The following is a 15587-nucleotide window of genomic DNA, read 5'->3' on the forward strand; positions in this document are numbered from 1 at the left end:
CCTTTCTGGTCACGTCTGTCCCCTTGGCGAGACTTCTAAGTGGAAGTGAGACGGCCTCTGCTTGAAGGAAATTTACCATCACTTCAGGCATTATAGAGGTGGAGCGTTGGCCCTGCAGCCCCTCCGCTCCTCACCAGGCGCTTTATCGCGACTTAAATGGCTGCAGCTGGACCTTGGCAGCCCCAGAGCAGTTAACTTGTTTCTATGGTCTGTTGGGGGGTGGGGGGGAGATGCCATGCTTGTTGGCTGCTAGGAGTGTTGATTTGAAAGGTGCCTGGGTCCTTGGCAGACTAGGGATGGGCCATGAGGCAGAAAGGAGAGAAGCAGTGGCCTCCGGGTCCCCCGGCTACCCACTCTCAGCTTCCTATGTTGCACTTTTGGTATCTTTTTAAAATGACGAAACTGCTACAGGCTGCACTATGCTGTTTTCTGTTTTTGTTTTTTTGTTGTGTGTGTGTTGTTTTAATGAGAACAAAGATGGGACAATTGGTGCCTTGATAAGGTGACAAAGCCATGAAGATTCAACCTGTGATATTTGTCATAATGTAGCCACAGAAGCCTTACGTTTTCAACCCGGGTCGGAGAGGCCCCACTGTGCCTTGGGGCAGAGTTCTCTGCAGAGGCTGGTAGCTGGTCAGAGTGCTCAGGGTAAGTGGCCAAGAGGGCTCAGCTGTAGATGGAGCATCTGTCTCAACCCCCTCCCCCCCCCACCAAGAGTGTGTGTGGAGAGATTGCAAAAGTCTGAGGATAGCAGGGAGAGCGGTGAAATGCTGTCCTCCGTACAGGCAGGGCGTTGCGCTCACCAGCCCAGAGGCTGTGGTTTTCTGTACAGGATCAAACCAGTAAACACTCTTTACAGGGCTTGCAGGGGTAGGCGTGGCTCCCGAGGCCCCACCTCCAGCGGAGAAACTCTACAGTTAGCATCTGGTAAGGGTCGAAAGGGTCTCATTTCACCTCCCTTCAGAGCATACGTTTGCGTGGGAAAGCTTAGCCCATTCCCACCTTGACTGTGCTTGATGGAAACACCTGCTAGTGAGACTGTGGGATAAGAACCTCTGCAAAGGAGAACTGGAGGAATTTTAATGCAAGAAAAAGAACGGCATAGGAGGAGTCCTGTCTCCCCAGCCTGGGACGCATGTTTCGTGCTTCTTCTTGGGCTGGCAGCCACTGTGGCTGCTGGAGGCCTGCAGGCAGTTTACCCGTCCCTGTCCCGTGAGTTTACATTCAACTGCTGCTCTGGTTGCTGGCCTTGGGCCCCAGGCTCTGGGGTTGCTCATCTCTGTTCACGCCAGCAGAGCCTGACCTTCCACCAGGCGTCTGGTGTCTGGTAACTTTGTTGCTAGGGGCTCAGGACCCCGGTGTGTCTGTGTGTAGGTCAGACCCAGACAAGCTCACAGCTGGTCCTCGTCCACCCAGATGGTCTTGCGCTGCTCCTCTACAATCTTGTCTTTGAGGACTCGCAGCAGCTCCTCCACGCTGCTCCACATCTCAGCTTCCACGGTGGCGTAGAGGCAGGGCAGCGCCTCCAGCTCCTTCTCTTTGAGCCTGCACACTCGCAGGAATTCCTCTTCCGTCTCTGGCCGCGGCAGCAGCTTCCTGGGGGTGGAGAGGTGGGCAGGGAGAGACAGCAGGCAGGGGAAGACATGGGGAGGCTGCAGGGCTCGATGCTCACAGTGTGAGCTAGAAGCCTGGGTTGTACAGTTGCCTGTGGGGGTCAAGGACCACACATGACGGGGACCTGCTGCCTTCACCTCCCTAGTGCTGGGATTATAGCCGTGAGTGTACTCACTAATATGTGAATTCAAAGCTAGCCTGGGCTACATGGTGAGAACCTTTCATTCCAGAATCAGGACATCGTCCCAAATGGAAACTCTGTCCCCATTAAACACAAACTCCACTCTCTCCCCCTGTGTTTCATCTTGGCTCCTATCACTGCTTCCTGTCTCTATGAGTCTGATACTTAAGGGATTTCCCGTAAGTGGAACCCTATGTTGCCTGTCTTCCTGGTTGATTTTTTACAGCATCCTATCCTTGAGAGCCACCCCTATCCTGGCAGGTGTTAGAATACTCTCCCTTTTCAGGGTTGGATACTATTCCACCAGGCTAACCTCAAACTTGTGGTCCTCCTGAGTGTCTGGAATATAGGCTCGTGCCACCACATCTGGCCACTTCCCTCTTTGAATTTGGGCTTCTTACATTCTTGGGCTCGACCCAAGTATCTCAGTGACAGGAAGTTGACAGACCATCTCTCACCAGCCACATTCACCCCATGTGTCTTACATATGTGTACTGGCATTTGCCCGGCTGCACTCAGGGTTAGTGTCACACGTCCCAGCATCCAGAGTTTTTGGAAGGGCTGAGTAAGGGTGGTGTGTGTGTGGCAGGTGTGAGGACTGGGTGTCCTTACCTGAACCGTTTGATGTTCTTCTCGCTCACCCGGATGAGCAGCACTATGGGGTACACCTTGCACTTGATCAGGTCGCGCACACAGCCGATCCCAGCCTCCAGCAGGCAGTGTTTGTTCTGCAAGTATAACAGCCACCATCAGCAGTGGTGCCCACCCAGCTGTCCTTGTGGGTGCCAGGCTGTGCTAGGGAACTTCAAAAGTTGGCCTCGGTGAGGTCGTAGCCCCACACCTGAGTACTACTTGCTCAGCCCCGCTGAGCACAGTGACACCGGCTATTGAGGTTGAATCCAAGGGGGGCTTGCAATGGACACTCACCCCCTCCAGCCTTCCATGGAATTCCTGGTAATGGGTAAGAGAACAGAAAATGCCAGGAAGGGAGGTTGGCTCAGGGGTCCTTGGGGCTACCTGCTTAACCAGGAGCTTGTTAGTTGTGGGAAAGGACATTCCCATGTGGCTGAAGGCATCACTTAAGGAAAAAAACCCACCAAACTTACATCAAAGAGAAAAAACATGCACAATTGCTACCCTAGCCCTAGAGAGACTGAGGCTGGAAGACTGAGAGCTTCAGGTCAGCCTGGGCTACCTAGTAAGAGTCACAAATTAAGAAGAAAGGAAGGAAGGAAGGAAGGAAGGAAGGAAGGAAGGAAGGAAGGAAGGAAACAATATAAGTAGGCAGGTGTGTGGTACACACCTGTGATCCTAGCACCTGGGCGGCAGAGACAGGAAGTTAGCAATTGGAGGGCAGCCTGGACGACATAGCTAGTTCCAGGTTAGCCTGGTTCACATAGTGAGAGCTTATTTAAAAACCAAGCAAAGGCTGGAGAGATGGCTCAGTGGCTAAGTATACTTGCTGCTCTTGGGGAAGATCTGAGTTCAGATCCCAGCACCCATGTGGCAGCTCACAACCACCAGGAACACTCTAGCTCCAGGAGATGTGATGCCCTCTTCTGACCTCTGTGGGCATTGCACTCATGTGCGCGCGCACACACACACACAGACAGACACAGACACAAAAAAATCAAACAAAAATATCTTTTAAAAAACCCAGCCAAACAAAAAACAGAATATATGTATATATTCTTGAATATATGTGTGTATGTGTATATATGTATATGTGTATATATGTGTGTATGTGTATGCACATATTCATGCATATGTATATATATATGTATGTATACATATATGTGTATGAATATGTATATCCAAGAGTGGCAGTACATGACTGTAATTTTGTTACCTAGTAGGTGAGACTTAGGAGACTGTAGTTTTCAAGCCAGTCTTATCTACATGAGACCCTTTCAAAAAGCTAGAGAAAGAGGAGGAGGAGGAGGTAGAGGAAGATGGAGAAGAGGAAGAAGAGAGGAGAGGAGAGGGGGAGGGGAGGGAGAGAGAGGAAGGAAGGGGCAGAGAAGAAAAGGGAGAGAGAGAATATAGTATTCCCATCACTCTATGAATGTTTCCTCTGCACACACTGTAGACCTGGCACCCAGGCCTTGGGGAGTCACAGCTTGGAAACCTGCCCTTCTGGACTTCCTCCCTGCATTTGTTTCCTCCCTGCCTCCCCTTAACCCTGGCTGGTGGGGCTCCACCTTTCCAGTACAATTTATCTTGTCTGTGGCCCACTCACTTTCTCTTCCCTGTGATCAGACCTCCTTAATAGGATCTGGCTTTCTTATTTGAAATATGAAATAGGACTTCAGGTAGCAACAGAAAACAAACCAGAATGTGTTCTATCTAACCCTGGTGTGCTCTCTCTCTCTCATTCTCTCTCTCTCCTTCCTTCCTCTCTCTCTTTTACACATGTAAACACACACACACACACACACACACACACACACACACACCCTTAGCTGACATGAACCAACACCAGGACACTGGCAGAAACAGAAAACAGAAGAGGATCCCAAAATACAAGCCCACATCAGAGATTTGAGGACAAAGAGTGGAGTCAGAGAGTGACCTGGGGCCTGTGTCCACCCATCCCTGCCCATGACCCAGTGCCTCACAGAGATGGTTGGGTAGGGCCTTAGTCTGGCCAGTACCCAGGGTCTCTCACCTTGGCTGCCACAGCCTCAATGTTGGCAGGGACGATGCATTCAAAGGTGTTGGGGTTCTTTTCCCGGGAGTAGATGATGGTCTCTGTCTTCTGCTTTCGGAGGAACTCATCTCTTGTGACAATATCTGAAGAGAGGGGAGTTAGTGCCCAGGGTGGCAAGTGCTATTTGTGGTGGGTTGTCTCTTCCAGGCCCTATCTGTCCCTCCTAAGTGCCACATAATTTGATATTCATCTGGTTCTTTCCCACTTTGGTTAAATGGAACATCATCTTCTCTACTAGATAGGGAAGCTCCCTGGGAGTGGGGTCAAGTTCATGATTGCTCTGCCAGACCATGCAGCAGGGGCTCCGTAAACACTTGGACTCTGGCTTTTCAGCTGTGAGTGTCATTGGACAAAGTAGCCCAGGCATTGTGGGGCAATGCTATGTATGATTCAATAATAAAACTCACATGTGGAGCCAACCCCACATATCTATCCATGCTTTTGTCTATCCATTCATCAATCCATCCATCCATCTGTCCATCCATCCACTCTTCCATCCACCCACCCATTCACTCATTTATCCACCCGCTCATCAATTCATCTAGCCAGTCAACCAGTCATCCATCCATCCATCCGTCCATCCATCCACTCTTCCATTAATCCATCCACCTATCCATCCATCTATTCATTCACTTATCCATCCATCTACCCATCCATCTGTCCATCCATCCATCCATCCATCCATCTACTCTTCCATTCACCCATCCACCTATCCATCCATATATCCATCTATCCACCCATCCATCTGTCCATCCATCCTTCTATCTGTCCATCCATCCATCTGTCTGTCCGTCCATCCATCTGTCCATTCATCCATCTGTCCATTTATCCATTCACTTATCCATTTGTCTATTTATCTATCCATCTGCCTATTCATCAACACATCCACACATCTGTCCATCAATCCACTCATCCATTACCTGACTATTCACCATCCATTCATCTACTTACCCATCCAACCATTCATCATAAGCTGTCCATTCATTCAACCATTCACACATCTTCCTAGTGTCTACCATCCAGCTACCCTACCCATCCCTAGCCACCCATCAATCCATCATCCATCTATCATCTACCTTTCTATCATCTACCATCTACCCATTTACCCATCTACCTAATACCCATTTCCATCTATGATCCATCTGTCCATCCATCCATCCATCCATCCATCCATCCATCCATGTACCTACCCACTCACTCATCCATCCATCCAACCACAGGATCTTACTCATGGTCAACTGTTAGGATTAAAAACATGATGAGACACATTGCTGTATCCAAGGAGATATGATCTAGCTGGAGATGATGACGTAGGCTACAGAACATTACGAGGTGGCCGAGTGGGTACAAGGATGAGGAGGAGTTGGGCAGCAGGGGAAGGCAGGCTTCCTGCCACAAATGGAGGAAGAGAGGAAGAGGAGGAGCAATGGAAGAAAGGGGAGGGGAGAAGGCAGGGAGGCTGCGCACTCTTGTGATGGGCTGCCGAAGCCTGTGTCCCTCTGTCTGTCACCTGGCCATGCTCACCTGACTTGCAGATGGTGAACTCCATGGCACCCCCTGAGTTGAGCAGCTTCTGCACCAATGTCTTGGCCAGCATGGTGGGCGTGAAGAGCACAGGCCTGCGGCGCTCACAGTGGAAAGCGCGCACCAGGCTGTAAGGGATCAGGGTGAGGTTCCGGCTGAGCTCATTCTCAGGATCCAGTTCTAACAGAACAGAAACAGTGGGCTGTTAGAGCCTGCCCTGCCCGAGGGCACACTCAGGCCATGGGGGCCTTGGCTGCCCTTTTGGACTCATAAGGCCTGGAGGTCTCTGGTGGTAGAGAAAGGGACATGGGTATCTTGGAGCTTACTCTGGGCCCCCAGAGGCAATGCCTCTGATGTAGAGGAGACACAGGGGAGCCTTGATGGATTCTGAAGTCTGGACCACCTCAGTAGACCAAGGACAGCTTCTTAGAATAGGGGCAGGGTCTAAGGAGTACAGCCAGGTACACAGTAGTGTCTCTTTCAACTGAAATGTTCCCCCCACTGGCTCACTAGGAAATGACTAGGGACAGGGGTGTCTCAGAAACCTGCTGAACTGAAGGGTGGGGCTGGCTTAGTGGGCACAAGTGCTTGCTGGGAAAGTGAGTGAAGACCCACACTAGTCTCCGGAAGCCATGTAAACATCCTGTGTGTTGTGTGCACTTAGAATCCCAGTGCGGGCAGGCAGAGACAGGTGGCTCGGATCCCTAGGGACTTGCTGGTCAGTCAGTCTAGCCTCATCAGGGTGGCTAGGCCAATGAGAGAGCTTGCCCCCAAATCCTTAATTCCTCAGGATGGCGGCTGAGGAATTAAGAGCACTTGCTGCTCTTGCAGAGGAGCAGAGTGATCAAAGCTACCTGTAACTCCAGCTCCAGGGGGTTTATCGCCCTCTTCTGGTCCCTATGGGAACTGCACTCACGTGGCAAGAGTGTGTACACAAATAAATGAAAAGTAAAACAAAACAAAACAAAACAAAACCTTAGCCAAACAACAACAATAACGACAGCAAAACCATTAAGGTAGATGGTGACCGAAGAACAAGACCTCTGATTTCTCTGACCTCATATGGCCACACAAGCCATATGAAAGCCCATGAGGTTACAGAGGCAGTAAATCATGGTTAGGGATGAGACTCTTCAGTGGAGCTGTCTGCAAGTTGTACAGGGAGCTCCAGGAGTGTCACTTTTGTGAGTCAGCACCTGCCCTGTGGTGGGACCTTTCTGAAGATGCCATAGTCTAAGGTGCGCACGCTCCTGACACCAGCCCCAGAGAATTCACTGGTTCTCCAAGGTAGATTTGGCTGGACTTGTTCCTTTGGTCAGTGATGCCCTGTCTGTCAGGTGTGAACAGACAGGGACTCCCCCAGGAAAAGCATGCAGTGCGAGGGTTCAGCAGACAGATGGGTGAGTACAGGAGAGTGAAGGGCAGCGGAGAAGACCAGGTGGGCAAGATGGCAAAGCTTTGTGGTCTGCCATGGAAGGCAGACCCCTCCATTTTCCTGAGTCCCAGGGCTAGAGGATCTGTTAGGGCTAGGTATCTAGGGACCCATTTCCCAGGACCAGGGGCCTGTCCCTTTTCCTTTGCTCCTGGCCTGCCCAACCTGGGAACAAAGAGGATTTCCTAATTATCCATATTCAAGTCTCTGTTCACCAGAGAGCCCAGCCTGGATGGGTGAGGCAGGGAGGGCTCACCATCATCTGGGGACCACGATGTGGGGTGACTTTTTACCAGCCAGGTAAACAGTAAAAGGTACTCAGTGTGGGAGAGAAATCAATAAATACATAAATCTTGGCACAGGGCTTCAGTCAATGTGGGCATCTGGGCACATGTGTGTGCATGTCTTCGTGTATGCATGCATGTGTGTGCATGCATGCATGCATGCGTGTGTGTGTGTGTGTGTGTGTGTGTGTTTGTGTGTGCGTGGTTCTCTCTATGTGTGCAAGTGTGTGTGTGAGCTCATATGCACACTCACACACACACTTGCATACACAAGCCAGAGGCAGATACTGGGTGTCTCACTGTGTGTGCTTCTCAATTACTCTACACCTTATTTTTTCAGACAGGGCCTCTCACACGATCAGAAGCTTAACAGGCCCGAATGGCAGGACAGTGAACTCTAGGCATCCTCCTGGCTCTGTCTCCCCTAGCTGCGGTTGTCAGTTCACACTGGAGTGATGCTGGGGTAAGCACGTTACCCCGACCATCTCTTCAGCCCCTCCTTTGTCTTTTCATCCTGCTAAGCCTGTGTCAGAGACAGATGTGTCTCCCTGGAAGGGTGGGTGTGTACCAGACATGCCCCTGCTGGGCTGTGGGGTGGGGCCTCGAGGTCGTCACACACCTTCATGCTTCTCGGTCAGGAGTTTGGTGGCATCCAGCGAGGACCGGGAGAGGCTCCCCAGGGGACTCCCAGAGATGATTCTCACGCGCTCATTGCTGTTCATTCTTTTGTACTTGTTTTCTGACCGGCTGACAAACTGTGGAGAAGAGACAGTGGTAGGAGGGTGGGGTAGAGGGTGGGGGCAGGACAGGTGGGCGGGGCATAATCTCTAGGTTTGGGCCAAGAGTGAACTGCACTAGCAAGACAAAACCTTTGTTCAAACCTTGACTTTACGCTGCAGGGAGCCCAGGGCAGACCGCCTCCACTGTAAAGAGCCAGCCTCTGCATGGGACTCTGGAACATTCTAGCTACCATCCCATGATGACACCACGTGCAGCTACTGTTGTAGCTGATGAGGACCCAGGCTGGAAACCTCCAACTCTTCCCACATTGTTCCCATGAGCCTCTGGGTTCTGGGATCGTGGCTTCTCACACAGTTCATAGATACTTCTCTGGTACAGAATCCAGGTTCCCACAGAGCTCTCTGGGCACCTTTGAGCCTCTCCCCGCTTCAGAAGAGCCTGCCCTGTCCTACTGTGTGCTAGCCTCACACTTTTATCCTTATATATTTTGGAGACAGAGTCTCATGTAGCCCAGGCTAGCCATATCCTCACTATGAAGCCCAGGAGGACCTTGAACTTTGGGTCCCCCGCCTCTGGGATTGCAAGAGAGCTGGGATTAGAAGCCTGCTTCACCATGCCAGGTTTATGTGGTGCTGTGGAAGGAACCCAGAGCCCCGTGCAACGTAGGTAGACATTTAAACAACTAAGCCATTCCCCTAGCTTAGCCTTGAGTCTCTGGCTGAAACCCTGCTGGCTCAAGTTTGACACATGGGCCTAACAATGTCGTGATAGATGGATGGCCCTGCCTTCCAGGGGCCTCATGCTCTGCAGGTCTCTTCGCACCGGCTGTCTCTGTCACAGGCTTGTATCTATCTGGGATTCGGGGTCAAGGTGTCAGCTATCTCTTGCTGCATTGGAGTATAATTAATGCAGCACCAATGCAGGAAATGTGCGTCTGGGCTCACATCCTGTGCTTCTCTCAACTATCAATACAAGAAATGTCTATAATCACTGCATCTGTACCTCTACGAAGTCACAAAACAACCTTGTCAGTGGTCTTTGTATTATCGGCCCCCAAAATACTTGGCTTTTTCTTTAGAAGTACAAGGAAGAAAAAAAAAATCCTTCCCGGTTCTGAAGAGCTGAACTGTTTCCACAGATGGGTAAGAGCCAAGGAACCTGCTGGGTTTCTCTTGTCTCCTTGGCTGCTAGGATGCTCGGGTAAGTTTAATGCTCCCCCAGAGAGAATAAACTGGCCTACATATCTGGAGGGTTTGTTTTTTTCTCCCCAACGCAGCACAACTGATTTTTTTTTTAAATCATATTTTAGCAGCAGAGTTGTTGAAGCGCTTTTGGCCTAAAGTTTCTTCAAATCTTTTATGAAAGTGAGACTGGCTTCCAGCAGGCTAGGAGTCTGTCTACAGACCTGTCACTGCGGGGATAAAATGGGACCAGAGAAGCCAGGCGCTGTGAGATGTCACAAGGGGCACCTGAAATACAATGCCTTGTTATGTCCCCCTGGTGTCTCTTCTTGGTAGGCAGAGGGAGGAGCCCCAGCACACTGTGCCAGAAAAGTCAGTGGGCATCCGATCACCAACCTTACCTGCAGGAGCTGGCCAAAGAAGAAACTCGCTCTGGAGAGGCGGGGGCTGACTCGGGGGTCGCTCGTCGAAAGCATCTCTTCGGGCTGCAGGGTGTTCTGGAATGAGTTTGTCAATCAGCTCAGGCTGAGGAAAGGGCTCCCGAGTATGAGACTGCGGTAGAGAGATGTCCGTCCATCCGGCCCCAAGGCCTCTCTGGCCTGAATGTCAGGTGCAACATCAAAGACCTGCAGCCTGGTGGCAGCAGGGCCTGGGCTGTGTGTGTGTGTGTCTTTGTGTACCTACCCGGAGGCTGCGCAGGGTGTGGTGAGCGCTGTCTGCCTCTTCCCGGTTGCCTCTGTGAACCAACCGCTGGAGCTTCACCAGGAGAAGCTGTTGAGCCCTGTGGAGGGGACATGGGAGCAACCTCAGAGCTATGACTGGGCAAGGTGTGTGACCTGCAAACGGGAGAAGCTGGGCCTGAGGGCTCCCCCATTGGGGTTGGGTTCTAGACTCTTGAGGAGCAGCTGCAGGGTCATGCCCTTGTGTCTGGGTTTCTTCACTGACCATCTGATTGGCTGAGAGCCACTGCCTGAGGCTGACTAAGCTGTAGCAAGGGCCCAGAAGAGCAGGTGTCACTGTGTGGAAGAACAGAAACCCAACAGCCCTGACACCTGCTGGGTTCCGCCCAGCCTGATTAAAGAGAAAACACTGAAGGACTAGGGCATGGCTCAGAGACAGCGCATTTGCCAGTATGCCCCAGGGTTGAGGATTCCATCCCCTTCCACTCGACCCTGAACCTCAGATAAAAAGAAAAGAGATGAGGCAGAATGGTCATCCCAACTGCCTTGGGAGAAGGGCCTGAGGGCAGGATTGCAAGTTCAATTTTAGACTGGGTAATTTTGTCAAATTCTATTGCAAATTAAAAAAAAAAGTAAAACAGGTTGGGGCCTTGGCTTAGTGGTAGAACCCCTGCCTAGAAACCCCCAGTGAGGGGCTGGGACATGGCTCAGTGGTAGATCCCCTGCCTAGAATCCCCCAGGGAGGGGCTGGGTCTGTGGCTCAGTGGTAGAGCCCCTGCCTAGAATCCCCCAGTGAGGGGCTGGGGGAAGTGGCTCAGTGGTAGAGCCCCTGCCTAGAATCCCCCAGTGAGGGGCTGGGGTGTGGCTAGTGGTAGAGCACCTGCCTAGAATCCCCCAGTGAGGGGCTGGGGTGTGGCTCAGTGGTAGAGCCCCTGCCTAGAATCCCCCAGGGAGGGGCTGGGGGCGTGGCTCAGTGGTGGAGTCCCTGCCTAGAAACCCCCAGTGAGGGGCTGGGGTGTGGCTCAGTGGTAGAGCCCCTGCCTAGAATCCCCCAGTGAGGGGCTGAGGTGTGGCTCCTGGTAGAGGGCTTCCAAGCATGCCTGGTGGTCACTGGATGTAATGAGGGTGGTAGGAGGTTTTGTGAGGATACTGTACAGTCCTTACAATAGCAAGGAAGCCCCAATCTTCCAGTTCCCAGGCTGAGGGAGCTGCTGGCCTGGGGTGGTGTGGGAGCCCATCCCCCACTCACCGGCTGTAGCTGGGGATGGTGCCCGTGTCCAGGTCTTGGTCAGTGAAGGGGTCGACTCGTGCACACAGCCACTCGTGCCTGTCCTGGTACATGGTGTCTAGGACATGCACCACGTCGTCACACTTGAGGGACATGGAGCAGGCATCCAGCTGGCTGGAGATGTTCAGGTTCAGGCGGATATAGAACGAGTCCCCTGATGTGATCAGACCATCCTCCATCTCCTTCAGCAGCTTCCGGTATCCTGAGGAGACCGTAATCCAGAAATGTAAGCACCCTGGAGATACCGCGTCTGAGTGCCTGTCTTCCTCCTTGTGAGTGGGCAGCCATGCCAGCTAGGGGTTCTCTCTTTCACTTCAGCTTCCAAGAAAGCTTAGGGCTAACATCTGTGCTGAGCCACAATGTCTAACTTACTAGCATCTATATTGTGGTCCCCATGCCTTTTCTGCCAAGTGGTACTTAACATGCAGTAGGCTATATGCATATGCATCCTTCAACTCAAATTTTGCAAATGCATACATGTGGATAGCCCCTACTCTAAACCAGTAGGCTCTGTCAGGCTAACCTTATCCTGATTGCTGTAGTCCTAGCTAGCTGTACCGCATGTTGCAAAAATAGAGGTTCTTTGTTTCTGGCTGATACTGCTCAACATTATGTTAATAAGACACAGCACTGTGGCACACATTCCTTTTCATTGCTGTATAGTACTCCACACTGTTGTGCATTATTCAGATATGTTATTTTTGGTGGACAGATGTACTCATTACTCTTGGATACAGATAAAGAAGGCGAGTCACCAGGTCTTTGCAAATCTGTGTGGAAGCTTTAGTAGCTACTGCCAAATGCTGCAGGTATGATTATGGCCAAATGTTACTGGTCTTTTGAGTAAAATTTGCAAGTAACTTTGGGAGCATTCAGGGCTTATGGTGTGACTCTAATAAATGCTACAATCTGTCAGTGAACACCCATGGTATACACTTATAATTTATATCTCCAAATAAGCTCAATGTCAGAGGATTGTGGGTCAAATGGGAGTTGTAACAAGCAGGGTCCTAGGAGGTCGTTCATAGCCAAAGGGCATTCCAGGCAACTGAGTTGGTATAAAGAAACAGAGACTCCATATTGGGTCCTTCAGGGGTGTTCTAGCTTTGCCCAGTCCTCGCTCAGACTCCCTAGTACCACCCAGCAGCCCTGAGTCTGAGCTCTATTTAGGGCTTTCCCAGAAATTCAGTCTGGAGGGCTACGCTGCCTTTTACCATTAGGCCACGCAACTCACTTTGCAGCCTTGTAGCCCATGGGTCAAGATGTCCCCTAAAGATTTATTTTTTTGGGATGCAGGCTGGGAAGCCCAGCCTCAGGAGTTGATAGGAACAAATCCCATGAGTGGGGGTGACTGGGCTCCACAGTGCCATCCTCTGCACCAGGGGTGCTTCTGGGAAGAAGGGGCAGGAGAACGGCTGGAGAAGCTGGCGGGCTATTTATGCTGTGCTCAAATATTCATGATTACTGTGGTTAAAAATAAGATCCAGCTGCAGAGGCAATCACGCAGGAAAACCCAGAGGTGAGAATGAGAATCGAGTCATCACCCGGGCAGCAAGCAGTGCTGCAGGGGGCTGGGCCAGGCGGGGAGGCAGGGCTGCCTGCCTGTCAGCGGACCGGATGTGCTTGGCCCAGAGTCTCTGCTTGTAGCAGACTGGGAAGCATGACGGAGGAGACAGATGTCACCGTGCTGGGAGAGGAGCGAGCCAGGCTGCTGGAGCCGTGTCCTTTGTTTCCCTAGGAGGTTTGTGGATTTGGTTCAGGGTGACCCGGAGCATCTTCAAACCCACCTGTTATCCTCTTGGGTTGAGATGCGGCTCAACTCTCATGGGCACAGATGGAGCAAGTGGGAGGCTCAGGGTATGCGTCCTGTACCCTACCCTTGTGTGGACCAGGTCCGGCCCAGGTTTACCTTCATGGTTGACCTTGTAATGCAGAGTGATGAGGCCACTGCACCTCTGGATGGTCCAACGGGCCTCTTCTTTTGTGCACGCATCCAGTGGAACGCTCTGCCTTTCGCCTCGGATGCAACCTTCCAGCTACAGGACAAGAACAAGAGGTTCATTTTCTTTGGCTCTGCTGATGGGCAGGGTTAAGGCTGCTTCCCACTGGAGCATCCATCATCAGACACAAGGGCATCTTGTGCCACTGGGCTGCATGTGTCTCTAGGTGCGCATGCGTGTACGTAGAAGTGGAGGGCCTGGGGACAACCCGTAGCTTCTCCCTCTATGTCTCACCAGCAGGAGTTGGTGGCCCTCACGCAGTCCGGCCCTCTCAGCCAGTGAGCCTGGCTTGACAGAGTGAATGAAGCTCCCGCGTGCATTGCCGCCCAGAAGGGTGAGCTGCGTGATGAGCCCATCGCCATTCAGAGTTGTGTGCTGGACCAAGGGCCCGGTGCCCCGCACGTGACCCCCAGATGTGACCGATGGCCGGAAGGGCCTGAGGTGGGAAATAAAATAGGCAGTTGGACTCAAAAGAGAAGAGCTGAACATGCTAGTAGGTTGGGGAAGGATGCTGGTGGCATGGCTGTATGTGTCCTTGAGGCTTGGAGGCCTCTGGGTTCTAAGGGATTCACAACTGCAGGAAGTCATCAGGAAGTAGGAATAACTACCGCCCTGTCCTCTGTGTGTCTGAGTGTCCTTCCTTTTCTTCTTCTTCTTCTTCTTCTTCTTCTTCTTCTTCTTCTTCTTCTTCTTCTTCTTCTTCTCTCCCTTCCTTATTTATTTATTTATTTATTTATTTATTTATTTATTGACAGAGTTTCTCTGTGTAGCCCTGGCTGTCCTGGAGCTCACTCTGTAGACCAGGCTAGCCTCAAACTCAGAGATGTGCCTGCCTCTGCCTCTAGAGTACTGGGATTAAAGGTGTGTGTCACCATCACCCAACAATGTCTAGGTTTCTTATCCTAGGAATAGATGGAGTGTTTCTCTCTACCCTCCCCAATGCCATACTTTGAGATAGGTCTTATGTAGCACAGGCTAGCTTCCAACTCACTAGGTAGCCAAGAAAAACCTTGACCTTCTGATCCTCTCTCTTCCACTTCCTGAGTGCTGGGATTCCATTGCCTGACGTAGGTGGTGCTGGAATGGAATCCAGGGATTCATGCATGTTGGTGAGCACCCCACAACTGAGCCACACCCCTAGTCTGAGGAACTGATTTGTGACTGAGACTCTGGCTTTAGTCTTAAGGCAGGTAGATGGTCCCCTCAGTTAGGGAAGTGAAAAGATGAGGGTCTTGGGTCCCATCCTTAAGCCCCCATTTGGCCACTCCTCTTCCTGATACCTCTGTCCTATCCCTGTACCCTTCTCTGGATCTGGGGCTTGCTGATTACAAGCATATGACACCACACCCAGATTTTTATGTGGGCTCTGGGGATTTGAACTCAGGTCTTCATGATCATGTGGCAAGTGCTACACCCACAGAGTCATCTCCCCAGCCCTGCCTCCATACCTTTCCAAAGAGAACTTTCGTAACATGAGGTTGACCTGCTCCAGGTCGTAGGCATCCAGTCCCTCTGACTGGTGTGAAGAGGAGGAGGAGTGGATGGAGGGAGGTCCAAAGGAATAACGTTCGTGATTTTCATCTGCAGAGGAATGAGGGTCTGTCAGGACCTGGAGCACTGGGGGGGGGGGGGGGGAGCATCTAGGATCACCCTCTTCCCCCAGCATGGAGCTAAATAATAGCATAGCCTTGTAGACTGAAATTTTGGGGGAGTCTACAGAGGCATAGCACTGAGTTGTATCATGTAGCCCAGACTGTCTTCAAATTTGCCATTCCCCTGCCTCCATCTCTCACATGCTGGGATTACAGTGTACCCAGATGCAGGGATCTGGGGTGAGAACCCTACAGCTCTTACTACACTCTGCCTATCTCCTGCCACCAGGGCAGGCAAAGTCCAAAATAGACATCCCCCTGCTTCTCTTCCTAAAGAGTCTCACTAGATGTCTGTGTATA

At 51.5% G+C, this 15587-nt stretch overlaps 1 protein-coding gene and 1 long non-coding RNA gene across 2 annotated transcripts in view; one reads left to right on the forward strand and one right to left on the reverse strand.

Annotated features, from left to right (window-relative positions):
• The window catches only part of Gm30804, a 27644-nt gene extending 19130 nt beyond the window's left edge, over positions 1–8514 (forward strand). Inside the window, exon 4 of the long non-coding RNA XR_377172.3 lies at positions 8086–8514. This is a non-coding gene — a long non-coding RNA (predicted gene, 30804). The remainder of the gene's footprint in view (positions 1–8085) is intronic.
• Card11 (caspase recruitment domain family, member 11) overlaps positions 1066–15587 on the reverse strand; it is a 127598-nt gene continuing 113076 nt past the window's right edge. The window contains exons 15-25 of the mRNA NM_175362.2: positions 15084–15216; positions 13870–14071; positions 13545–13671; positions 11597–11837; positions 10352–10448; positions 10069–10164; positions 8365–8500; positions 6030–6209; positions 4464–4588; positions 2408–2523; positions 1066–1596 (exon numbers count right to left, since the gene is read on the reverse strand). Coding sequence (NP_780571.2) covers positions 1392–1596; positions 2408–2523; positions 4464–4588; positions 6030–6209; positions 8365–8500; positions 10069–10164; positions 10352–10448; positions 11597–11837; positions 13545–13671; positions 13870–14071; positions 15084–15216 — 1658 coding nt within the window. The 3' untranslated portion in view covers positions 1066–1391. The remainder of the gene's footprint in view (positions 1597–2407; positions 2524–4463; positions 4589–6029; positions 6210–8364; positions 8501–10068; positions 10165–10351; positions 10449–11596; positions 11838–13544; positions 13672–13869; positions 14072–15083; positions 15217–15587) is intronic.

The sequence above is a fragment of the Mus musculus genome, chromosome 5 (assembly GCF_000001635.26).
Source record: "Mus musculus strain C57BL/6J chromosome 5, GRCm38.p6 C57BL/6J".
NCBI classification, from domain to species: Eukaryota; Metazoa; Chordata; class Mammalia; order Rodentia; family Muridae; genus Mus; species Mus musculus.